At 35.2% G+C, this 27,561-nt stretch overlaps 1 protein-coding gene across 4 annotated transcripts in view; it reads right to left on the reverse strand.

Annotated features, from left to right (window-relative positions):
• LOC119651502 (homeobox protein homothorax) overlaps positions 1-27,561 on the reverse strand; it is a 440,180-nt gene that overhangs the window by 310,354 nt on the left and 102,265 nt on the right. For 3 of the 4 annotated variants that reach the window (XM_038055121.1, XM_038055120.1, XM_038055123.1), the window contains exon 6: positions 9,135-9,323. In XM_038055121.1, the coding sequence (XP_037911049.1) occupies positions 9,135-9,323 (189 nt within the window). Of the gene's footprint in view, positions 1-8,185; positions 9,324-27,561 lie in introns of those variants that run through there. The other variant, XM_038055124.1, reaches the window with a different exon arrangement.

Below are 27,561 nucleotides of genomic sequence, written 5' to 3' on the forward strand. Positions count from 1 at the left end.
TGGCTCCATTTCGTACCGCACTTTGCGCGCTCCTTCAAAAACTCATGAGGTGGTGATAAATTTTGCATTCAACGACACTAATGTCGGTACTATGTCAGAAGGTTAAATTGCAACAAGCATTTACACTTACCAATACCTAGCCACATATAAACTTACACATGTATACGGTCATATTATATGGCTTGGAACGGAACGCGACATTGATAGTCTCACGTTGCTAATCGTGCGATGCGACAACGCGACAAAATCAAAATCGCAATATCGGGTCGTGTTCAGTGTACACCCCGCATCGCGTAGGCACATCATTTCAAGGATGAATGCAATAATGATGTTGGTTACAGTGACGTGCATGTGAACACAACAACTGACGCCACTGCAGAGCAATCTCAACGTGAATCGTGATATGGCGCGCAAATTTGAAAGTCATCACTGTGGTGCATTCGGGCTCTTGCCTCCATCAAAATCATTTTCTCGCCAGGCAAAAGTGCACTTTCTTGGCAACTTGACAATAATTTCAATATACACCATTGCATTGGGACTAAAATGCAGCATTTATTTGTATCAGAAGACAACGTGCAGAGACTGGATAGCGTCTGATTGCATTACAGTGCTTGCTAGAAAACAAGCTCCAAAACGGGCACGAAATTGAATGCAGGTAACCCCCTTTTACATGAGCCATTACACAAAAAAAAATAAAGCCAAAAAACAAAGGTTTTTAACAAGCTTTTTGTCTGGACCAGATACACATTCTCTCATTGTGACCGCAGGACGCTCAAGAAAGTATCTTTGTTATACTGCGCAACAACCTCTGTCTAGACCAATGTGCGCTTTAGCTGAGAAGGAAGCACAGAAGTCCAAAACTCCCTACTTTGAGCAGATTGCTTTGTTCAACTAAAGAGCCAATTTGCCGACAGTTTTTCTCCTGAAGGCATCACATGGATCTGTCAACATAAGAAACTAAAACAGTGGAAACACCAGGAAGAAACAAACTCCTCCAGTATTCCAATGGGTAAAGGTCCTCAGATTGGTTTGCCACAGAATAACGCACATATCACATCACAAAAAAATAGTTTGGAATGATGCATTATACATCCCTGCCACGTATACCCCTCTGGGCCGGTTTGCCAAGTCTAGTGAAAGTTTTCAGTGGATCGTTTACCTTTGGAAAATATCTTTCAATAAAAATGAGCTCTTTGGGAACTGACTAAAGCTCCAGAGAATTTAATATATTCATTCCCCATCAACCAAAATCTGCTTAGCGAAAAGTAAAACCACCATCTTACCACAACATAACCTCACGTCAAATTGCTAATTGCAACTAAATTATTCACGATAATTGCCGAAAGAGAAATTTGCCTGAACTAATGTTGTCATCCATTTGAAAATAGATTCAAATGCAACCACACTCTGGATACGTTAATGCATTAATACGGAACACAGTTCGATGCGGTTCATCCCTTATATCTGGTGACATTCGAACGATTCAGCCGAGATGTTTATAGAGTGATGCTAAGTGAAAGATTTTTGAGTTGTAAGAAACTCGCGTTGCTCTGATTCCTTGCACGCTGCAGAGCTAACGTAAAAATAGAATAAGAGTATTGCATTTTTGCCCCGGGTATTTTTAGATAAGGCAAAAGATATGATATTATATTCGGGGAATGTATATGTGTAAATCTAAGTAAGCCATATATCGATTTGTCGCCACAAAATAAAGGAATCGTTTTCAAAACGTAAAGCTTCCTAAGTACTCAATAAATTTCTAACTCCTCGTAGTTGCTTCGGTGATAATCATGACATGAAAACTCCCTTTCGGGAAATCCAGATATTGCTGCCTATTCCTCTCTAACGCACCATTCTAATAGGACAATTACCAGAATCTACTACTAACAAGGACTAGGAGCCTCTCAAGGCTGGACGTCAATCAATAATGCTTTCCAATGCATCTCTTGGTCCTAATTAATCCCAATATTTTTTCCGATGCTTAGCACAATTATCCCAGAGCGTATGCTTCGCCTAAATTCCTGAAGGGCTGTAATGAATACAATTTACATGCGCCTCCGACGCCAATAGTTGATAACGACAGGCGACATTCATCCAAGAGATCGATCTCAGTAATAGGTCATGAAGCTCGAATAGTGTTAAATTTCAAGGATAATTTATCAAAAACGCTCATTTTCTTTATAAATGTTTCAAATTACATACACACTTCACCTTCGCCCCTTGTGTCACGTTGAAAAGGCCACATTACTTACGATAATATCACCATGCTTTGCAAGCATATCCTCTGGAGTTAAATTGTACGCCATGCCGCCAATGTTATCCGTATTGCCAGTTCATATAGAATTTCTCAAATTACTTGAGACCGGGCAGGACAAAAAGTAAGAAGAAGGCTCAAGGGAAGCATATCAATTGATTGTGTGTACTCACATTTGATATTGTCATCGACTACAGTGACAACGGGCACACAATTGGCTCCACTCTAATGGAATCCGGTATAGATATGCATTTAGGTCGTGCTTGACTACCAAGGACAGTTACCCAAGGCCGCTGGTCTTGTCATAATGGCTAGCCGATATCCTTCTCCATATCGATTGAGTTGCATTCCATCTTTTTTTCGGTCGTTCGTAATCTGATCCTGATCCTTCAGCCGTATACGATCTCTCCTTACCCGTTGACGGAGGAGTCTACATCAAAATTGCTAACTCTGCGATGGAAGTAAGGTTTTCAATACTGAATAAAGGAAAATGGAATATTATATGTAACCTCAGTTCAGGGCAACCCATACAACTCATGGCACGCGTTGAAATTATTATGTGACGGTCGCAAGTTTCATTTTCCTACAATGAATTTTTCTGGGAACCGCCGTTAATCGCCACCAAATAAAGAGGATGGAAGTAAAGTTAATGAAAAGAACGAGAAAATTGCATGACTATCGTGAACATGTTATGCTTTCATTCATTTGATTCTTATGTATTTCCATGAGTCACAAAATAAGCATCTTGAAACTTTAGTTAAAGAGAAGTGATACGTCAGGTTCCTTTTGTCTAACATTTTTGAATCAAATCAAATCAAGATGAATGCAATAAGAGCAGACATTTTATTAATCCTAGAACTCCAATTAACATTAGTCAAAAAGTGACTGATTTATTATGTAAAAATCAAACGTATTCCCATCACATTACCTGTTCAAGGCAATGAGGGAAGAAATCGAGACTTTTATCCTCATTCAGGCACAAAAACTCAAAGCTAGTGAGGTGGAATCCGGTAATAAGTACATCATCACATACATTGGTATTTGCGGCTAATTCGTACATATTTGCTGGTCCCAGAGTTAAATTTCTTTCTTTTTCATTCCTGATAATCCGTCAGTTCCTCGACGATGCGAATTATCGGGGCTCAATTGTATACAAATGTTAGGAAGCATTAAACTTAATTCGTCAATGCCAGTTAATGATCCTGTATGATTGCATTATCCATTCACAGAAAAGTCATTGGAGACTAAGAGTCATAACTTTGTGCTCGACCAAAGGAAAGTAAATTTCAGGGTTCAATAAATGCGGAGGAGCCGACGGATGACTTGAGGTGTCGCTCACGATTTCAACGTACAATCAAAGTTTCACGTCGGCAAGATTCGTTGAGACGACAGTTCAATGATTCGAAATCCAACGCCGCTTTTGATTTTCTGCATTTAATTAAAACGTACCACCTCAAAGAAACCCCCCCCCCCCCTTACGGTTTCCAAAACTAACCCAATAAATAAATTGAAATAAATTGAAATCTAAATGTTGAAAGTGAGAAGCGCAGCCAAACTACGAATCACCTGAACTGTCAACAAACTGTCACCACTGTCTCGTCCCCGCTAAAGTTCAATTTTCTTAACTTTTTTGTAAGTGATTTATCGAACGAACGCTGTTCTACATTGCGTGCAACGAGCTTCATTTGACAATTTGGACGAGCCGTCCGTCACTTACATTTTTTGTATCCTAAGCTCAAAAAGGCCAGGAAGGAAAGGATCAAATGGGACAGTACTGGATACACAAATATAAAACAATTTTCTGAATAACCTACTCAGAAGAAGGTCTAGTCCAATAATGAAGACATATGGACTTTTATTAGTGCTAGCTGTCGAAATATTCCTGATTCTGATTACCACTTCTTCTCAATATAGAAAGCAATTTGAATCCAGTAGATCATCCTTTGCAACTTTCTCCTTCTCCTTGCTCCAAAAGGATATAAATCCTTACTAAATACAAAAATTTGCGGCATTGGTTGATGCTTCTAAAAAAGCGAATCCGTTGACTTATTCACAACATACAATCGATTATGCATACATCACATACCACGATCACGTGATTATAGTCCACGGTAGATACATCTGATTAGATAAGCATAGAACATTCCAGCGTATAGCCGACTTTTTTTGAATGTACGACGAGAAAATGCATGAAAATATTTACAATGGAATCTTAACATGTGTCTATAGATAGCAGGTCAATTTGGGATGTCGATTAATTTTCTAAAAAGAAAACTAACAAAAAATAATTATGAAGGTTGTGAAACTTCTGCAGTAATTTACTTTATCCTCTCTAAAAAATAAGTGAAACTAACGGTTCTAGTTTTCTCCTCCCATATCATATGATTTGCAATGAATATGATTTATCTCCGACAAATGTAAGGGATTGTGCAGACATCTTTTCATCCAAACTTTGAAGATCGTCCATAATAATCATTTCTGCTCACATAACTGGCGACCAATGGAAAATATGGTTTGATCAGCAAAGCCTTGTTAGTTAGCAACATGTATAACAGTAAGAAATGCACCATACGTGGCCTATTATATTTCTTAAGAACTAATTCCCAACTTCCATACGATAAATAGCGTGGATAACTAAAACACCAGATTTTCGTTTATAATATAGAACTACAATATTATATTTTCCATAATATTTTTGTTTTTCACTTTCATTATCAGGTTTTTTTGTTTCAACTTGTTTTAACAAGCAGAAAACAAAAAATTTAATTACGTATATCAAGTTTCATTCAATTTTCTTTTTGTTGTGTTTTAATTTTTTCACGTTTCTTCTTTTCCGTTTTTGTTTTTGCATGGCTTTTTTCACAATTATTTATTTGTATATAAACACTAAATGTTAAAAATTCTTTTCTTTTCTTGTTTCCTTTATCTTTCTCATTTATACAATAACGAAGCAACAAATTTACTACTAAAAAATAGATAATAATATAATATAAAAAACCAATCAAATAAAACAAAACTCAATTGAAATAGATAAATCTAATAGTAATAAAAAATCGACAATATCTATTATCGTAAATAATTATGTAAAAAAAATAGTTAAAAAAGTTTGATAAAATTTACACGGAAAAAATCTGTGCAAATCACAATATTATGTATCATCAAATTCGAATATTCTTTACCGAAATTTAAATTGTTACGTGGAAAATTCATGAATAATAGATTTCTTCTATTGTAGTATGGAAAAAATATTAAAGAAATCAGCGCGATTCTAATTAAGTTAATTTTTAGAATTTTTCACATTTTTTGTTCTTTCCTTGTATAGAAATCAAAACAATGCCCATATAGCTTTACAATTAAAGCAGAATGTTTATTCTTTCGCTTTCTTATTTTTGTATCCAAGTCAAATTTTAAAATATTTTCCTATAAAAAATAACGACATTTGTTCTGAAAAGACAAACGTCGATGTAGCAACAAGTAAAGAGTGGGGGAAAAGATGGAAGTTTATTTGAATGCATATGAATGGAAATCCTATGATTTTTTTTAATCTCAGTTCAAAACATTTCTAGATATATTGAGTATAACAATTGTGCTGATTTCTCTTATTTGGGGAAATTATTAGTTCGTTTCGTATACGTTTAGTTTGAACTTAAGTTATTTTCTTCAATAATTTGTTCTATCTTTCTTTATCTGGCGAGAAGTGGTTAATTATAAAATTTATTCTAATCATTTAAATCTGAAATTTGAATTTTTTTTCGCGTATTTTGGTGAAAAACCAAACTATTATTCGTATAATTTTTCACAGTATTTAGACTTTAATTTACAAGGGAAAAATTAAATTTTTTTCTGTATACCGACCGGAGCTCCTTATTTTTAAATAATTTGCTTAACTTTTATTTACTCTCATTATTATTTTAATTACGTATTTTCAGTTTCAGTTAGAATTTATTTAAATTATTGATTTTAAATTTATTTACACTTTACAAGAAATGAATGATTTAATTTATTGTTTATATTTCATCATCATTATTTTTATTATTATTCAAGAACGTCTATAAAAATATGTTTTATCTTGTGAAAGCAAATCTTTGTTCAAGATTTGGTTTCCAATTTTATATTTCTTCTTGTTTTAATTTTGGCAAGACATTTTTAAAATTAATATTTCGAAAAAGTATAGCGCGAAAGAGGAAAAGCTACTTATGAAAGTAAAATCAACGGAAAAGTAGCTCTTCAAAAGTATAAAACTCTAGAAATTTAATATTGAATTCATTTTTATGAACCGTAACAGAACACAGGCACTAAAATTAAAAATATGCAGTGGAATAGTTACGTAAAATGGAAAATTTAAATACTAAAATCTTTATTGTGTATTATTATCGTATACCTTCATTTATTTTTAAGGGAGATTAATTTTAATTTGAAAAAGTTTCTTTTATCATACAAACATGTAACGAATCGAATAAAACGTTAAGCACAAAACGGATCCTTAAAAACTTAAATAACTGAAAAATATGTGTATATAAAATATTTTCGCTTTTCAATAGAAACTTTTAAGAACCATTTGTGCACTTTTCAAATTAAATATTTTATTTTATTTTCTATAATTTACGTATATAGAATTATTATAATCATATTACGATCAGTCATAAATTTTACGTATATCGTTTGCTTTTGTTCTTTGTTATGGTTTACAGTTTTTATTAAATAATTTGTTTTTGTAGTTTTATTTTTTTTTATAATTAAAAGTTTAAAGAGATTAGGGGGATCATTTGCCATTATTTGCCTAGCATTTTAGCAATAAGGTATGCTTAGTGGATTTTTATAAGTTAATGCCTAGTCATATACCCAGCTAGAATTCAAAACGAAACATAATACATATATTAAACTTGTCTATGTATTGAAGTTTTCGTTTATCAATGAATCACTCTTATAACATTTAACACAGTAGTGAGAGCAACTTGAGAAATCTGGGAACTTGGGCGAAATCATATATCAGACGGGGCTACCTGTCAGGATACAGGATAGGGTTTTCGATTACCTTTAAATTCACAAATAGACAGAAAAGCTTGTTCATTGTGTTGTAATAGTATTTTTTGTCTTGTTTCCTTCAACATAATCTGAAGATAGTGGAATGCAAGGAAGCAGGACAAATTTGGAAGAGATCAGAGCTTTTTGTGTAATCATAAATTTATATGTACATAAAACATGTAAAGGATGATTAAATCGTGATGCTTTGAATCCTATATTTTCCGAGAACTCAATTTTGGATAACGGAGGATAATAATTGAACTACTTTAAAACACTGCACTTAGTTTGAACCTGAAACTTGGAAAATGGCAAAAAACTAATTTTTAAGATAACAACCAAAACCTCTCTGGTAGCTCTCGAAACCGAATAACTTCTTCAAGTCAATGGCTCAATGTTATGACAATGAATTCCTTTTAAACTATGCACAAGGGAAAAAGTAGCTAACTGTTCCAGCCCAGGTAAAAAACAAGTACATTGCAAGTTTATTAAAGGATCATAGTTAAGATCATTTGTTATCTACGAAGCCTGAATTATATATATTTATTCTGAAGAGTTTCACGTATATTTAAGGGGAGCTAGAATTCAATTATTTCATAATTATATGTATATATATAGTGGGTTTACTTTTACACTTGATTTATTTAATTTCTAAATACATTTATACATGCAAAAATACGAAAATATTCAACAATTTGACTAAAATTTTTTCTCAAAAAATATAAGAATAAAATATATTTTGTTCATGTCTGAAATAGAAATTGCATTGTTATTTCTATTTTGTGAATAGTATTTATCTTAAGAATATTTTTAAAAAAGTTGAAGTCAAATTGGTGCATACTTTCGGATTTTGGATTGGCGAGCTATATGGGCCTCTTGCAAAAACGAAGTTCTTTTTATTTTTCTCACTTTTTCTTTTCTTTTTTAATGATCTTTCATTTTGGAATCATATGTTCGTGGTGTTTTTAGAGTAGAATTGATATCTTCTTTCTTTAAAGCAATTTTTATACCACGATCTTTCTTATTGGCAATTGTTAATTCAGAAAACCTTTTATTTTTCCGTATATTTGTGTTTTCATCTTAAATTTAAATTTACATTTCAATCAAATGCCAGTTTGCATTCTATTTCGGATCTCTTTAAATTTTACTTTATAAAAACGAATTCATTTACTATGCTTTGATATGAGCGTTAAGACAAAAGGTTAAATTTGCTTAGATAACAAAAGGAGCAAATTACAAAACGAAAAAAAAAGTTACTAAACTTTTTCAAGATTGAAAAAATTAGCTTAAATTTAATTTCGTTGTAAATAAGATTGGATAAAAACGAACTGCAAACAAATGAAAATTAAAATTACAATAGCAACCATTGTGGCACGTATATGGTTTTTTTGGTTTCTTAGTTAAGATACTGCTATTTTTGGGTTCATGCAAAAACAAATCTGTTTTTCGGATAACCCAAAATATGAATTGTTACTTATTGTGGGACAACGCACCAGTATTTTGACCAGATTCCAAATGATTCCAATACGTGTAACAATGGTTATGACACATGGTTATATTGTGTGGCCATCATTATTTCGATTCGTTTTTATTTGTTTAAAGTTTTCCACTTTTGTTCTAGTTTGATTTTTTCCGTTTTATTTGGCTCGTTTACAGTTTTCGATTTTGACTTCTTCTCGGTTTCATTGCATTTTTAAGATTTTATCAATTCTTTATTTGTTTATTTTTAATCCCAGGGCATTGTGAGCACCCGCTTCGTTTTTGCAAGAAGGTCGTAATCGTACTACGAACATGGGTGCACCACCGCATTGTAGCTCGCCAATATAGGACCATGTGCTCCCGCGAAGGGGGTACTCACAACGTCTGGTGTACTAGCTCCATCGGTGTGCGATGTTGAATCAGCATTACTTCGCCCCTCACCATTTGCTGAACTATTTAATTCTGGTGGTTTGGTGGTGTCCCGTTCGTCAATCACTAAATCTATTGGCATTTTACCCTTTAAACATGATATATATCGATGACAGAAATTATCGCATAATTCATGAACCTGAAATTGAAAAGAGAAGGAAAAATGATAATGGAGAATATTTCATATCAGCCTAGAATTTTTTATAAATTTTATACAAAAACATCCCAACAGTAATAAAATCGGATTTTTTCAAATCAGCATTATTCTTTTTGCAAAAAATAAACGGGAAATTTTAAATGTGATTACAAAATTTCGAAGAATTCGGCGAAGGCTAGACCACCACCATCTTTAAATAAAAGTCGCTCTGCTGATACATCCAGTATTATTGCACTAATGATTAATGATCATGAAGCCCCAACAAATCCTTTTTTAATGACAGAGAAACAAGAAGGTACTGGATTCCAACAAAGAATAACTCATTCGTTCTGGATTGCGATTCCATATTTAATAAACAGAACAAAAATGATGAGATTTTCGCAAATTAAAAAAATCAAATCGAATTAACAAAGTATAAAAAAGAAATTCCAAATGCATTGGAGCCAAGAAGGGAATTAAAAAAATGTGTATTGAATTCCATACATTAGCTATATGTAGATCTAGAGTAATATATTAAATATGCCTCATTCCTTGACAGATTTTTTTTTGAGTCGGATTAGGAAAATGCATTTAAAGTCGTAGGTGGAGAAAGTGGCAATGTATAAAAAGTGTATACGACGTCTGCATTGATTTTAAGATGAAATGGATAAAAACGAATAATTATGGATGGAATGAAGATAGATTTGAGCAAGATCGTTTTATCTGGAGGGTTTTTGTGATACAAAAGTAACACAAAACTGATCATGCAAATAACATGCAAAATTTGGAGTTAAAAAGTGTGCTAGTATACCCCAATTTATATGACAATTTACTGTTACCCATATCCCCAACATGTTTGACAATTTTGTGCGACCACCACGCATTCACCTATCATGTGAATCCCGATTAGTTTCCCGGTAATTTCACGTCTGTTGACAGTGCCTAATCAACCTATCTAAAATGTGAATACATTGTTGTGCTGACTGAGTAATCAACTGGAACAACTCAAGAACAAAAAAAAAATCACCATTTATAGAACTCGGTAGCTACTGTTCACCTTGCCTTCCTTCAACTTCAGAAAGACAGCACCTAGCTCCATTGTAGAATTGCGTATATCTGCTTATTCATAAAGAATCGGCAGAATATGAAATAATGTATTTTAAAAAGTAGGCAATGGAATGCATTCTTATGATCATTCGTCTTTATCAGACTTTTCAATAACACAACTGGTAAAGAACCTTGAATAGCGCATCGGCTGATTGATTTCTATCAGTTTCAGATATGCCAGGATTGCGCTCAATTGAATGTTGGAAAGGGGAATTCAACATCACCACTGTGTAATTTATATGAGGAATATCAACAGGAACAAAGTGAAAACCAACGGGATTACTGTGGTGACAAGCTCCATGAGCTTGAAAGCAAAATAAGTGAATTATTTTATGAAAAGGAAGGTGAAATCAGATTAAATCTAGAAATTCCTTAAGAGTTTAAGGAAATTCCAATCTAAGGCTGATATTTACTTGACGATGCACGTGTTCTGAAAACTGAAAGATGAACCAAAACTAGTGTAAGCTTCGAATACAGTCTAATCAAAGATCTCCAAGAAAGGTGGCAACATATAGTCAGTCACAAGTGCCAAGAATGGACTTAGGAAACTAGGGAAGTAGAGAACGACCTGGGATATGAATGAAAAAGGGACTAAGTTAGATATTTAATTGACTTAACCATATTTTGTAGTGGACTCCCTAATTAATATTGGGGCAGAACAGAGCCGACGGTTTGGCCAAATTTGACGCTAAAGTTCTATGCAGTGAAATATTCTTTTAGGATTGCAATTCTTAATGAAAGCTTTATCCTATATATAAGTACCTCCTCCTTGTAACATACAACAATTAACATCAAATCAGTTAACCAATTCTTCGGTCCCTTTTACAATACATCACCCTAGTATTTTATAAAGAAATGCATGTCCATGTTTATGATTCATATCGCGGCAAAACAGTTGCGTTGTAGTATATTTGTGGAAAAGATGAAGAGATGAAACGACATATGTGGACAGCATATTCAGCTAAATGGAAAATTGTTGAATATTTTTGCATTGTCGATTCAGAGAGCATACCTACTTCAGAGCAAAACGGATTTGTAGCAATGTACTTATAGCATCAGCACACAACAGTCTGAGCTCCATAAAACGAGCAACAGAACGATGCACAACATTCAAAGGAAACTTGTTATGCACGACATAAAACTGAAAGAAAATTTGTCGAGTATATTTGTCGCGCGAATAAGCGCGTGTGTGTAAAATTCTCATATAAGTTCGATTTTTCTCATTACTTTTCCCAATGAATATGTACATTTATCGTCTCGAAGAAACAGACAGCAAAAAAGACAAAATAACAGAAATATTTAAGCATAAATATTCTCAAAACATCATAAGGGAGGAGTTCTATGCTGCGACGAGTTATTTGAATTGAAAAACATCTCAAGAAACAGCACGTATTGACCAAATAAACAGACAAAAGATAAGTCACATACTATAAATGTCAGACATGAACATGAGGTAACATTTTGCTACTGTCGGTCAATTTTTTGACAGCTCAACATGAACAATTCAATCCAAATGTGACGATAATGTCTTATTAAAATCTTCACGCGACTTTTTCACCATAAAAAAATAAATAAATAGAATGAACAACGAAAAACAGAAAAATGCAACAGGCAGACGACATTCATGAGTAGCATCATGTCGCCTTCGTTTAATATGTACGCACGTTTCTGAACCTCGCAGTTAGCGCTTAAATTGCAGGAAAATTTATGAGTCTGGTTTTGTGGTGCATTTCAAACATTAAAACATTATAATGTATAGAAAGCGCTCAGAAGGAATAACAAGAAAGCTTAAAGTAACAATGAGCAAGTGTAATGCAGGGTGTTTGGAAAGGAAGGATGCAACTTGCATGAATTTAGTAATGTAACCAAGATAATCATGTTGCTGTGGAAATATCTAATATTTCGAGTCATAATAGAATATTTAACCACCACTTTTTTGTGCTCACCCACCTAAATCATCATCGTCATCAAAAATACTACAACCGGTTTCTGGTTTAGGATGGAACTACGAACATACCGATTTTGTGCCAATGTCCACTAATCCGACATCACTAGGAGCTGTCTGGCGTTTTGGCCTACACCATCGTTTCGTCTCAGGCAGGGTCCATAACATCTTCTTCTACCATAGACTTTTCGGGCTGAATTATTTGCCCTCATACCCCGCCGCTGATCATAGTTCGCTTGTTCCCCGAAAAAATACTACATAGAAACTGGCAAGGTTATTGACTTGTAGAATAGGATTGTCGACCTTATGGTGAGACGTTTCAAAGAAAGTAGTTTTTGAAATATTGGATATTATTGTTTTTGTTTTTGGCGCTGACGGTGCCACCATGTACTCAGGGTGTCTTCATTAATGTGAAGCCCAAGTTCTCGCGCCGCCTACTTAAGCTGAATGAAAACAATTCTTACATTTCGGTTGTACTTCCCATTATATCGATATCGTTAGCATAAGCCAACATTTGGGCAAACTCAAAAAGGATAATCCCTGTGGCATTCGCTTATGTGTCGCGGTTCACTTTCTCTATGGCCATTTTAAAAAGAATACACGATAGAACATCTCTTTGTCTAACGCCATTGTTTAAGGTGAAAGGTGTCAAGAATTATATTGCTAGTTTAGTCAGTCTTATTGATTCGGTCAGGGTACCGAATTTTCTTAAGGCTGTACCCTGACTACCATATACCCTATGAATGAAAAGATGGTGTAACTGTTGGACAAGAGTGAATCCTCTTTGGTATGAACCTATGGCATTCGAATTTGCCTATCCTAGCCATTCAATGGAAAATATTCTATAAATGGTACTTAGAAAGCGATGTCTCTATAATTCTGCACTTGATGATATTTCCTTTTTTATGTATCGGACAGAAAACCCATCGTTGAAATTGATTCGCCATTCCAAATCTTGAGCATCACCCAATAAACTGGTTGCCTTCATATTTCAGTTCGACTGTAATTCCACCAGCCCCCAGAGACCTATGGACCTATACATCTCTGTGTAGTTTTCTCGAGTTCACAGACTTATTTGAATCCATATCTATACTGTACATAGGCGTCAGTATTAATCGAAAATCGGAATTCTGAAGCAATAAATGTCGAAAAGAGTTGAAACGAGTTCAAGGTAAGGCAAATCCGAAAAGCAGGGAGGTATTGTCTAAGTTGACACATCTACTTACTGAAATAGAAGTCCTGAATAAATTACCGAGAAATTGAAATCCAAAAAAAAAACTAAAGGTTTCATCGCAGGGAGAAGAGCACTCTTCAGATACTACCTCATCTTTGCCCTGGAGCAGCGTAACGACAAGCGACTGCAAATAGTATTTGCTCCGATGGTATTCATTTATAAACACAAAGTATAAATAATAATCAGCCATAAAGCATAGTTTCAGCTGACCTAGACCTAGACAAGTATTTTATTTGAGGATATGATTCGGCTTTTAGTGACACTACTGTGTAGAGTAGAGAAAATATTGTGGCTAAAGAGTTTTCCCTGTTTTGCGAAAAAGCCGGGAACTAGTTTTGAATTTAAAAGAGAGTATTTGCCTAAATGCCAATGGTGCCTGAAAATTAATATGTACTCCCCATCAATTGGAGCATGCTTGAACATGTTGTTGGGTCCTTTTCGAACTATTAGAAATATTTCGCATAACGTGCTCCAAGTCAAGCAATTTTTATCTCCCTTATGATCATCTCTCACTGACATTAAGCATTCGCTTCCTTTAAAACCATTTCGGTTTTCAGCTTTCACATACTTCCGTTTTGTTACAATGAAAATTCTCGAGAATACTTTGGATCAAAATTTAATGCACACCCTTTGGATGTAGCACAGTACATCCGCAAATAAGTACAACCTCATCCAATTCTGCATACAAAACTGTTTTTCGTATAATTGGGCTCCAAGCCATCATTAATTTTCTTCCTTCTTGCATTTATTTTTTAATGTATCTTTCTAATTTTCTTTTTTCTATAATTATATGCTATCTTACCCTTGCCTCCTATGCGCGTAATTTCTTAATTATTCATGAGAATCCCATGTACTATACTAATCTACTCGTCATAGAAAAGTTACAAGTTTTGTTCGTTAACTAAGCTCCTTGTAACACAGTTATGTGCATATATGCATATCTATGCGGCTCAAGATAGAATGCAGCTTGGCACAAAATTAAGTGTTTGCATTTGTGTGATTTCTAATAGACACCAGCTATTAGTCAAATGGACGTAAAACATGAAGTTGCATTCCGCAACAATTGCATATTTGCCCATGTAGTATCCCAGCAAACTCATTCCAAAGGGTGAGGAGTGTGCAGTTATATATGCACTAATGCTATGAGATGCAATGTGGCTTTAATTGTTTTGATATGAAAACATGTTATTTTTAGCTAAGCATGACCTTGTGTAATAATAGTTTTGGTGTATGGCGTTGATTCGGTTGTAAGTTATTTTAGAAACAATTTTTTTATTTAAATATAAGACATGGATTTAAAATTTGTAGCAATTGATTAATTATACTATGACCGGATTCTGACTAACATGGCCGTGATTCTGTCAGTTAACTAATAGAGTCAAAGCTTATTTGTTCTATCTCGTTGCTGACAGGTGAAATCATATACGCCAGGATACAAATTGAAAGTAAATAATTTCCATCAGAGTTGCTTATCTGGTTAAATGTGATAATTACATTTTCTTTTGCATGACATCACTTTTGACACTTTTAGCTCACAACAGCTTCAGGATCAGCTTGTTAACATAACTGTAAAAGACATGTCCCCCAAGCAATTACCTCTAGATATTCAATAAGTGACAAATGTCCTGCATAAGCCTTCATTCTTATCTCTGAATACAGCCGCTGAGTGTATGCTTTAAAATATGATTATATTCAAGCCAAAGATAAGAATTATCACTATTTTACGTCTGACTGCAGATATTCCAAGTGACATCTTCCCAACTCTTCCAGCTGCAACCGCGTAATGAGTATTTCATTTATTGTGTATGCCATCATCCAATTTAACCCTCTCAAAAGATCATTTCACTGGCACGCAAAATATATCTGCAATTGGTAATCTATATATTTGTGATACCCTGATGAGTGGTCACCTTTATCTGTTCACTGTGAGAGTTCCTGTCCTCGATAATTAACTGATCATTGTGATAATTATGATGATCTTGATCCAAACCAACTCTGCGAAAATACCATTACTATTATAGAATTCGTTTCCAGTGCATGGGATCGTGTCATTAAAATATCCTTAAGTTAATTTCATTCAGCCTGCTTTGCAGTTTTTTTTACAGTCAATGGATGTATAGTTACTGGCAATAATTCGCAGTGGCGTCGATTGTCTCATTTCAACCGATAATGAAGGATGATCTCGTCATTATCCCCCTTTTCATTGGTTTCCTTTTTTTATTGTGTAAACTTCCGTTCAGCAGACACAATTTGTTTCTATTTAAATGGGTAATCAGCTCGTCATAAATTTTTGATAGTGTTCGACCTGAGAGTGTTACATGTCATTATCGGCAGCATTCGAGTTGTACATTGGAAGTCAGGGAAGCTGAATATGATAATAAATTGGCTAATAAGGTTAACGAATTTTATTTTTCCTTACGTTCAGGAAGCAAGTGCAAAAATACTGCTCTGCCTTTCTCACTATAAGAAATTTGGTTGATAAATTAACTTATCTTGAACAAAATTATTATTTTAGTATTTAATATCGCGGGAATTACATTTGCAAATAATCATTTAAATCAGACAGAATAATGGAAATATTAAAGTAGAAACAAATGTACTCTAATCTTTAATGTTCGTATTTCATCAAAAATTGAATTACTTTTTAAGTATCTAGTCTATTGTTTCCATTGTTCACGGCTTAACATTTCCGAATAATTTGCATTATAATTTTGCACAAGTTAGTTTCGATTTCGGAGACAACATCTTAGAAATGAAAAAAAAAGATAATTCTTGAAACCACATTAGCCGTTCAACAGCCAGTGCATTAATACTCAAAATTTTCATTTGACTTATTTCATTATTTTGATTTTTTCCAATATTTTTACACTTGTTTGTGTATTATCTTCCTAAATTCATCAGTGCCCGAGGAAGATGTCTGGGAGCGAAAATGAAAAATTCAATATTTTAAATGAGACAAACAAGTCCTTAATGAATTTTAAAATGTTTAAAAAGAAAATATTGAGAAATGTAGAACAAAGGGTAATAAAAAAAGCGGATTAATCAAAAATTGATCTACATATTTAAGTCATTTCATTTCTAAATTTTTTTTCTATTCTTTTTATTTCTGTCGATAGGAGCAGTATCTAAGTTCTTTTATTAAAAAAAACTGGTCTGTATAATGAAAAATTCCCCAAACGAAATAGAAAAAGCAACTTGTATGTTAATTGAGGAAATGATGAAACGAAAGAAAGAGCAAAATTCATTAATTTATGCCAAGAATAAGATATTATCTGAAAGAGGTTTAAAGTAAAATCTTTTTCTATTTTTCCCCTCAATTCAGATAACATTTGAAGAGAATATTTAATTATGATTAAAATTTAGTTCTGACTAAAAATAGATTGAAAAGCTATATTCATCTGCTGCATAAAAAAATTGATGATTTTCGTCGGATTAGCCGCAACTACTTGATGGCCAATGTGATGATGAATAAATGCGTTCGTTATCCCCCGTATGGAACCTATAATTTGCACGTTTGAGTGATAACGCAATTATGATCTGATTAAAACAAGTTCAAACAGAACAGAATTTGCATACACATACGTATATATAATACTAGCAGCTGCTTATGTTGTTTCGCCCAGAAAGATGCCAATTAAAGTGAATTCTGATAATTTACTCACTAGAGTAAATGAGGATATTTTGAATAAAACACCAAATTTTAATTCGGAAATGAAAACGTGTCAGATTAGAAGATCAATGAAGTTCCATCAAAGCTTTACAGCTGTGCTCCACAGTAAGTTTAGGAACCATGTTTGAATCCGAAAAATGTTTTCTTATATTCTGTTTCTAACTGATGAAACTGAAGAGCGAAAGTATGACTTTTAAGTTGCAGCTGGCAGGAGCTAGACACATACGAGAGCAGCAACTAATAACAACTACAAAAGTATCTGCACTTTCATGCCACCGGGCTCCAAGATTATACAATCACAGATTGATTGAATGATATTTTAATTTTTCGCAGGAGATTATGATCCATTACTTTCTCAGGACTATCTGCAAAATCTGATACACAATAAAAGGCTACGTTCACTAAATGGCAAAACCATATCAAACAACCCTGATATATAATTGAAGCCTGAATACTCGAACATCACTGGTAGTAAGGAGACGACAGACTGGTTCTCTAAGAGTCTGACTCTATAATGGTGGGACTAGGGCCACCATTTGGCATCATGCCATCCTGAAACAGCTGATGTGAAAATGACGGGAGCACAAAGTGAACCTTCACCAGATTCTAGCGGCTCTCAAAGAAGCATGCAATAATATGCCAGATATTTATTATACGAAATAATCACACGGTTGAAATTACCGTGGAAACAAATGCGAATATCAAACAACGTGGCCAACACTTTGTAATGACAAAATAGGAATGGCGATAGCTTAAAGTCCATCCAGAGTGGCCAGAGACGAGCAAAAGGGGAGATCTATTCCAAAAACCTAAAAAGAGGACGAAATTAACCGTGAAAGTCCGCCGGCAAATACTTAAGATTCTGTGCTAGCCAGACTCGGGAATGTGGGGGGTCCCTTAAGCAGTTCGATCCCTCATGTTCCATTATAGGATTTACGACGGGTCGCATCCTCGATCGCTATTTCCCCTGCCTCCGATGTGTTGTGCGAGATTCTCTCCCTACCTTGGTATCCTTTCTATTGGAGGATGCCCCTGTGTAATAGTTTTACGGGTGGTTCACGGTCAATTTCGCTCCTTTTTATTTTCTTCAGATAGCTCCCTCCTCTTGGCCGTCTGTGGTCCCTTAAGATGGTCCTTTGACACCGACAATCCATTTTGCCATTCCAAATGGCGCCCAACATGGGGTCCAACGTTTCCTAGATTTATGACCCACAATTTCCGAAGTTGTTGTTACTTGAATCAATACAATACAGCATAATCCGGCTCTCAACTTCCTTTTGATGTGTCCTACAGAGACACAATAGTTTCTCAACATTGTTTCCGGTTTAGCTTCCACGCCTTTTTCCACAGAAGTTTTCGTAAGGGCCGAGCTACAGCCTTTCAGAAAAATGATCAGTAGATTTTTTAACACGTTATAAAAGATAAACCAAATATGCCTGGTTAGATATCAATCAAAATATGTAGATTTCAATGTACTAACGTTTCCAACCGACGAAACTTCCAAACCATTTGCAAGTAGTCTAGAAAATCTATGTTAATTTTGTCCTTGATTCATAAACTATTTTCCTGCCGGTGACAAATTAAAATGAGCTAATTAGACTACTCACGCTAGGTTTGGACCAACATAATTATCCATACTTTGACCCATTTCCAGCAAGACTTATTTGGTCAACTTTAACTTTTACAGCGTGCTAAAAAATCTGCTGATCATTTTTCTGAAAGGCTATAACCCAGGGTTAAGCCTCAATTTTCCTTCCTCCTTGTGCAGTAGAGTTTCCTGTCTTATCCTCGGTAGTATACCACAAGAGCTGATTATTTCTTGTGATTGCCCTCTAGACGTCTCTGGATCTCTTCGTTTCAATAATTGAATTTCAATAGTTGAATCTCTGATGGAATACTAAGACAGTCAACTAAGTGCTGTGCCATTCCGACCTCAATGATTCATCCTCACTTTGTTCTCTGATTTCAAATGAAGAAGATTGAATTCTCGCGATTCCTTCTGTTGTTTTTGGTTAACTAATACTCTACGACCGGGAGCAACTCGATTGGTGTTTCCTCGTTAATAAGCACTGGGAGTGGGAGTTTTTCTGCGCAAATGTTGCAACAAAATTTCGAGATTGGGATGACACTTTGAGCCATCCATGAACTTCACGGTCAATTTAGCCATCTTCCTAAATTTTTGGGATAACTTTCCCCTCTTGGTCGCCTCCAGTCACTTAGGAGAAGAGAATAGTTTTCAGTCTGCCTCTGGAGCACGTTATCCAATATTCCTGTACAGGTACAAATGAGGCAAATAAAAAAGCACCAATTAGGCAGAATCTAACCTTTGAGACTATAATATGAGAAACGCTAGTAACTTTATATATCCTCATACCTTCTCGACGCCAACAAAAATGGGAAATTAAGGAGGAAACTAGAGCACATTTCCGGAAATCGGCATATTTGGCTTCCATAATCTCTTATAAGGAACATAGTGGGTCAGCTACATCTAAGCGCGGTTGTTGTCGGTTCCTGGTAGTGCACTTCAACTCCCGCCGCGATTTCCCGAAAAGCTATCGAGCTGTAACCGGTTGTCAGGTCCATTCTTTATGAACCTCCTTCCCCGCTAGTGTTTGGATGGGGAGGTTTTAATACGCAAAACTTGTGTTAAATTGCGTATAGGCGATTGAAGCATCCCAAACACAACCAACCTTCAGTAAGTGGCTAGTTAGGGGACGATGAAGTATGGTCGAACTGAGAACATCTAAGGGCATGCAGTGACAACTAAAGGAGTCCAGCTGCGTGCTTACCAAAGACATTCAACATTTTTGAACAAAAAACATTGTTGGAAGTTTTGGACCCATAAGAGAAGGCACGGTATTAAAAAGAAGAGCATTGATCTAAGTTACATGCATACTATTTATAATTTGCCAAAATTGCCGAAGGTATAGACCCCAGTAGAGTTCCACGAAAGATCTTAAGGAGTGTAAGTGACAGTGAAGGGACTCTGTCCGAATAGCTAACATAATAGATGCTCGTACTGAATTTTCCCTGTTTCACTATGCTGACAAAATAAAGTGGTTAATTTTCTCTATTCTAATTTAATTCGTTTGCCGCTTGAAGGGATTAAGGATGGGCGCATGTCATAAAATTGAACCTAATAGTGGTATTGAGCAAGAGGTAGAGATTAGCTAAAACCTTGCAAATTTCTTTGAGTCAGGACTAAGAGATCAGACAAATTTCATATTTCAAAATATATAGTAGATCTCTGGTGTCAAGTAATTAAACCAACTTATCTTGACGTGCTCCAAAAAATACAATATCTGATCAATTTCAAGCAATTTCAACATTTAGTAATTACATTTTTATTGAAAATCGATGAAAAAGATGTTTTGCTAATCCACTGAAATGAATACGGAATATGTGACACTTTAAGGTTGTTTCCATTCAATTCTCACCGAGATGCATTTTATGCAGTAAGTCACTTCTAAACGATCAACAGCAAGAATAAATGAACACGCTAACACTAACCCAAAGGTAACCAATAAGGCATCAGGTTAGCTGTACATACGAATCACTTTTTCCCTAACTGTGGTATTTTCTCTAGATCCATCCACACGATTCCTGCATTCCCATTGCTGCCTGAAGGGGCGCGATGGATGGCATTCCGCCTGGTCAGATTCTTATCACCCCGAATTCAGGTATGCCAGGTTTGAATCTTTATTTTCATTTCAATCATGTTGGAGGATCTTCGTTTTTTTATTCGTGCTGCTTTTCCATTTTTATCTTGGGTTTGTTGATTGTTGACTGTGAGTGCACAACATCAACTACATTCAGTTGGTGTTGTTGAAGTGGTTTTTAGAGTTTTTTTTCGCCCTAGTCTTATTTTGCCTTGTTGTTTTTATTTAAAAGTGGGATCTTAAGTTGGAATGATGACGATCATCATCACGATGATGATGATGATTGTTCATGACGATCAAGTCGCACTCGCGAACTTGGGCAAGAGAAAATTAACCAGTCAAGTGTGTGACACACATCTTTATAATGTACACAGCTCAAACAGGCTCAGGCACTGCATGCACCTTCTTTCTTCATAATGCCTTTGTGCATGCTCTTTTGCTTGCATTCATTCAAACTGCATCATTTTGCTTTGATCAGTTTGTCATTCATTTGTCTTTAACCTTCTCCATTCCGCATGACCATCTGGACTAGTCCAAAGACAGGGTGCGGCAAATTGAACTGTTCAATTATATTGAAGCATTTAATAAGGCAATTTTCTTAGATTATTTTAATTTCTACGAGGACAAGGAAAATGTGACAACCGAAAAATGTAATGTTGCTTCCGCGATCCTCATTAACTGTGTAGCGTGTTGGGGGTGCATTTTGAAATCTAAAATACCGTTCATGATCGGCACAGTCGACGTATGCTTAAAGTGGCATTTCAACCATTCACTCGTTACTCAATCCCATCGAATATCCTAAATAATATAATGGCCACCATTCCACCCTGTATGATCTTATCAAAAAAAAACGTACGGTTGCGGATCATTTGCGATTATTGTCGATCGCGGTGTGATGTGGACGCGCTTCAATGCGCAGCCATTTTGAATTTCATTTTTTTCCCTCTTAAATGCGAGCACGGGCTCATCATAACACTTGAACTTTATTTGCAAAGTATTTACTGATAAATTGCGTATAGCGACAAGTCAAGTATGTATACAACCTGAAGAGTTAAGTTTAAAGACAGAATTTCTTAACTCGAACTACATATCTACATACGCTATTTTGTGGACGGTGGGAGAATTTGAGCAACCTCAGAAAGTTCTCAAATGATATTCACACCAGGCATGATTAGGCACTCTTCTTCTCAACAGAATAGCCCTTCAGAGTTCAAAAATACTTCATACGGGTTGTTGTATCTTTCGGCACTGGCATTGTAGTGTCTACTCGCCTTTAGGTACTGTGATACTCCAGTATACTATTCGCTTTTACTCTTAATTTATGCAAAATTGTTTGCACATTAACAACATTATCAGAGTGAGTAAACAAGTAATTGCGGTATAACTGGAGCCAGACTACTTCATCGTGTACTTGAGCTGTGTTGCTTCAAGTGTATTATTTGCCCTCTCCATGTTGAAAAGCTATTCAGTTCATGTTATTTCTGAAAACGGCGGTTCGATGTGAGATTGATGAGAGCCTTAAGGGGATACTGGATGAAATTCTGAGGTATCAACGAAACGCAGTTTATAACTGGGAGACATTTTCCCAAACGCCATGAGAAAAGTTAGGGCCATGAGTGCACACCCCACGTTGGGCGCAATTTGAAAGAAGAGTGCATGAATTTCGTTATTTATACATATTTTGGATATTGCTTGGTGATTTCTGTACATTTGCATCTGAATATTTTACAGAAGGATACCTAAGTAATCTAATTTCAAAAAGAGTCGAAATGTAATTCAAAGTAACAACTATCGCACGCATTTTAGAAAAGCTGCTCTGTGAACATGCTCCGGTATAATAGTGCGAGTATATGTAAATTTTATCTAAAAGCCGCCTCAGTTAGTCTTTTTCGAAGCCTAAGCACCCAACTGTTGCTCTCTCATATTCTGATTAGCTCATATCAATTCCTTGCACTCTACTTATCATCCACGTTGGAACGCACTTAACCGAGAACCCAGTGCATTACCTCTATTCCTAAGTGGTCTCAAGCAGTGAATTCCATTTCTAAAGACCTATCTATGTATCTTTTCACCTAAAATATGCGTGCATTATACACCAATGTTAAATATATGCCTCTTTGATAGCGCACAAAACTTTTTACGAAGATCCTACTAACTTAAGAGGATGAAGATGATGTTTGAGTTTGCCAATTACCAACGACAAAAATAAATGTTTAATAAAGTAAAATGATGTGGAAATGTGGAAGACAAGAAAATGGAAGAAGAGAAATTCATTTGGAACCAGAAATGTTTAAGTACTCCCGTAACTATCTTCCGTACGATGGAGGAATTGGAAAGGCTTAAGTACTTTTATAGCTATCCTCGGTGCGATGTAAAACAAAGCAGCAGCAAAGCTGAGATAAAGTTAATTAAGATTGCAGAATGATTGGTAAATGTCACTTTGACTCAGTATCTTTTCTTCTAATTGGCGCTTATTAGCTAGGCGCAGATAATATTGAAAACAGTTTATGGAAAGGGAATATCTACGCTATTTATTTTGCCCCTGATCAGCATGATACATTACGAAGGCAAATGAGAAGCTAATTAAAATATGCTGATAATGCTACGTCAACATTGTTGCTTCATCAGCTTAAAGGACGAGTACTCTAAAGATGTAAGAACTACATCTTTTCACGAACTTCATTTCTTCATTCTTTCTTGACGCATTTTCTTGAAATACAGATAAAATACCCCTAACAAAGCATCTGAAATAACTTTAATCAATTCATTCCGCCAAATATTATATTTAAATCGCCTCCACGACAGAAAATATTCATATAAAATCTTCTCTGTTATCACTTTTTATCTATTTCATTATAAATTGCCTGCTCACATTTGAATTTTCATGACTTTTCTGACAAGATGATTTTCCAGATAATTTCCAACCGTCTCCCTGTGCCGTTCATCGTCACCCAACCGTAAATGGGACTATATAATGGTGGCCATTTTTGGATGATAATTATTTAATATACCTCCTCCGCAAAGAGCAAGAGCACTTCGAAAAAATCGAATAAACAAAGGAATCACAAAAAAAGAACTGAAAAACAAGGGAGTAAGTAAGTAGGCATTGTCTTCCAAAAAATGCATTTTTTCTTCATTGTTGAAATACACGAATGAAAAATTTGTCAAAAAAAGAGCGAGCACTTCAAGTTTATGTAAAACGAACCAAGATACTGTGAAATCTTCTTCTGGATAGCAAAGACAACAGCAACAAGGGAATTCTTGATAATCAAGACACCTTGACGCATTTACCGAGTAATTTTTTTCCTATTTCTTTGGATTGGAGGTTGTGAATGAACTCAGCCAACCATGATGTTAAACTTGGTGTGGGCTTTCTTCTTGTGACCAACCTCTGCCTACACCCCAGAACCAAATTGACGGTTTTTGATGATAATTTTAGGTTTTGCTTTTTGGAAAAAGTAAATATGTAGATAGGTCGACGGGATGTTGATGGGTGGGCGAATTTGAACTTCAATGGTTCAATTGAAAGGAATCCAAGAACGTTCTGATATTGTGGATACAAAAGAATGCCCAATATTTCAAAGATATATATATGAATTTTTCTTTTATCGATATTCCGCGATTCCGACTGTTTCAGTAGGAAGTTTTACTGCCACCAAATAGATTCTTCTTATATAAAACAGAACCAAATAAAAACTCCAGATAAAATTAATTGTATAATTTCATTCGTATACAAAGCAACACTTACCACACTTTCACAATGAAGCACTCAAATATAGTAGCATCCCCGTAGAGATATTATGAGAACGCTCAATTGTATCGAATCTCATCGTACTCATACGAAAAATAGGTAAATTATTCGTACTCGTTCTACTACACTCCATACAATGAACATCAGATAACTACAATCTATTTTATTTTTCTTTTTTTTTTGTGATATTGTGGGAGTTAATTTTCGATTCATCGGCAACAATCTTACGTGCACAGAGGAAATAAGTAAAGAAAAAAAGAAATTCACATGAATTGTTTTTCTTCATTTAATTGTGTGAAAATTTTCTGTTAATTTGGACAAAGTTTGATAGAGGGTTCTTCATATGGATGCGACCAAAACAAAAGAAAAGATCTACATAATGGTATCAGCATGGAATGTTAGGGTTCTTTAAAATTAACAAATGTTGGATACGGAGTATCTACAAGAACAAAAGCAATAGCTTCCATTTTCTGCGCGTGATAGACTATATAAAAGTAGAGAATAGATACGAATGCAGGGTCTATTAATTTCGTACAGAAGAAACTACAAAGGACAATCACTCGAGATAGATCTTGTCATTTTCATAAATAACGCGAATACCAAAACGGAGAAGCTTTAAATTGAAAAAATCTGAGGGTATTCAAACTAATTTTAGTCAGCATCAACTCGGATGACATGTTATGGTACACCTTCAATGGTACTTTTCTAGTTCGATGCATTACTAGCCGTGGAAACCTTCGTTTGCTATGGCTATGGCACTTGTATTCATAAAAGAAAGATGAAAAATTTACCCACCTAGCACAAAAAGCCGTAGATTTCAGATTCAAGAAAACCATAGATGTGTAACTTCAAAAGACACCAGTTATCGAGCGCTATTTCAATCAGAATTCCTCCGATTCGAAAAGCAATAACATTGGCCGAGGAAATACAAAATGCCAAGTTCTGAGAATTCCAGTATCACTGATAGTCATTGTGCAAGTGCTATCAGGGTCGGTCAGAAACATAATTCTCCTCGGATTAATTCGTATAAGGTGACAAGTAGTAGTTGAAATATTTCCACTGCTTCCTTTCTTCAGTATCGGAATCTCCTCAATAACACAATTCACGCACGGCTCAATGCTCGGAAAGCAAATCACCGTCTTTGTCATTGAAGCAACAGAAAAGCTCGCTATCCAGGGCGCATAAGTGCAAGTTTTTTAGTAGCCAATACAAACCTTGCTCCATGTCATGAGCGTCCTCTTTAAAATGAGCTTGAGGGGCAACAGGAACAGTTCTCTATGCTGCATTCTTAAGCAATCTGCCCTGTGTTTCCTTATCATATGTAATGACTTGGGATGTGTGCCATACTTAGGACGCCAAAAAGTTGTATAGAGTTGTGGGATTTGGTGATGATCAAGGACCATCCTAAACAAGAAAAAAAACCCTAAAATAGAATTGAACGTGAAGGTCCACCAGCAACAACAGCAGGTACAACTGATCCCTGGAAGTTTCCTCTCGATCACAGCACTCGTGCCTCGATTCCTGAATCTGACTAGAACAGAGATCGACAGACGCGTGTTGACGGGGCACTTCAGTGGATCTGCAGTATTGGCAGTTTCTAGGTTTTTGGGATAGGTCTGCCCTCTTGATCGACTTCTTCTAACTCGGTATTTGCCCATCGCCCAATGCCACAAGTCATTAAGTAAGGCATTTGTGATAAAGACATTTCGCAGGGCGTTTCATCCCACAGATAAATATCATCATTGATGAAACGCTTGCCGTGTTTAGAGATACGCATGTCGCTTTGTGAACCATATTTTTGAAAAACTACTATTTATGGCTGACACAGCCAGAAAATTAGTAATGCCTTGTGAAGCAAAAAGTAGATTAGAATACGAAATTAGACAATTGGTGCCAAATATTACTTTCCCTAAATTAATAAAAATCACGACATAAAATCATGTTTCCATTCATGTTAATTAACTCATCAAAAAATACAAAGTACAGGAAAATAGTATCTGTGTGTTCACACTAAATAAAAATTAGTAAGCGTGCCTTCCAGAGCACTTAAATCGCCTCTCCGCTGTCTCTAGATATGCAAATTCTAAGTTCTAGTAATTGAGGCTATTTGTTACAAACTATTAAACTCGATTCCGCTTCTTTTGTTTGGGCACAGAAAGGAAGTAAAAAAAAACACAAAAGAAGCATCTTAAACAGTTACAACTCGCTTCGAATACTTGAATTTCACAGTATATTTAAGGCCAATTTTTCATTCCTGTCAGTCCACATACAATTTAAATTTATTCATTTTTAGCATACGAATTTCTCACTTACTGCACTTCAAGAGGAGACAATAACCTGCCTAAATGATTTTATGACCGTGTCTCTCTCTAAGAGAACACCCAAGAAAAAAAGCCAACACACTACAATTTTCTAGCTTGAGATCACTAATTACCATTATTAAACAGTTAAAAAGTACTCAAAAATGCATGGAAATAAGTAAACTATCATACTCTACGTATAACCGAAGGTTCATGCTAAGAGGGGTGCTTTGATTTGAATAAAACAAATAAAATTAAAACACCAGAAAGAAGCAAGTGAATGAAACACTAAAATTAGAAAATAAAACAGCTAAAATAAGCGAAGCACAAAGTCCTCCAAGAAGACTAAGAAAAAAGACAGTTTTACTCTTTTTTTTTCAAAAGTAAGCTACTCAAATTTCGAAACAATAATAAAGGCAAGAGTAAAACAAACACTGGTACATAAATAATTTATGCTGATCATTTGAAGTCTTCTGCGTGAAGAATTTTTATGTGGGCTTGCAAAATACCATAAAACAGGTGAATGTTTCAAAAACGGTTCAGCAACAAAAAAAAATACAATTGTTACAAATTCA

The sequence above is a fragment of the Hermetia illucens genome, chromosome 3 (genome assembly GCF_905115235.1).
Source record: "Hermetia illucens chromosome 3, iHerIll2.2.curated.20191125, whole genome shotgun sequence".
NCBI lineage: Eukaryota > Metazoa > Arthropoda > Insecta > Diptera > Stratiomyidae > Hermetia > Hermetia illucens.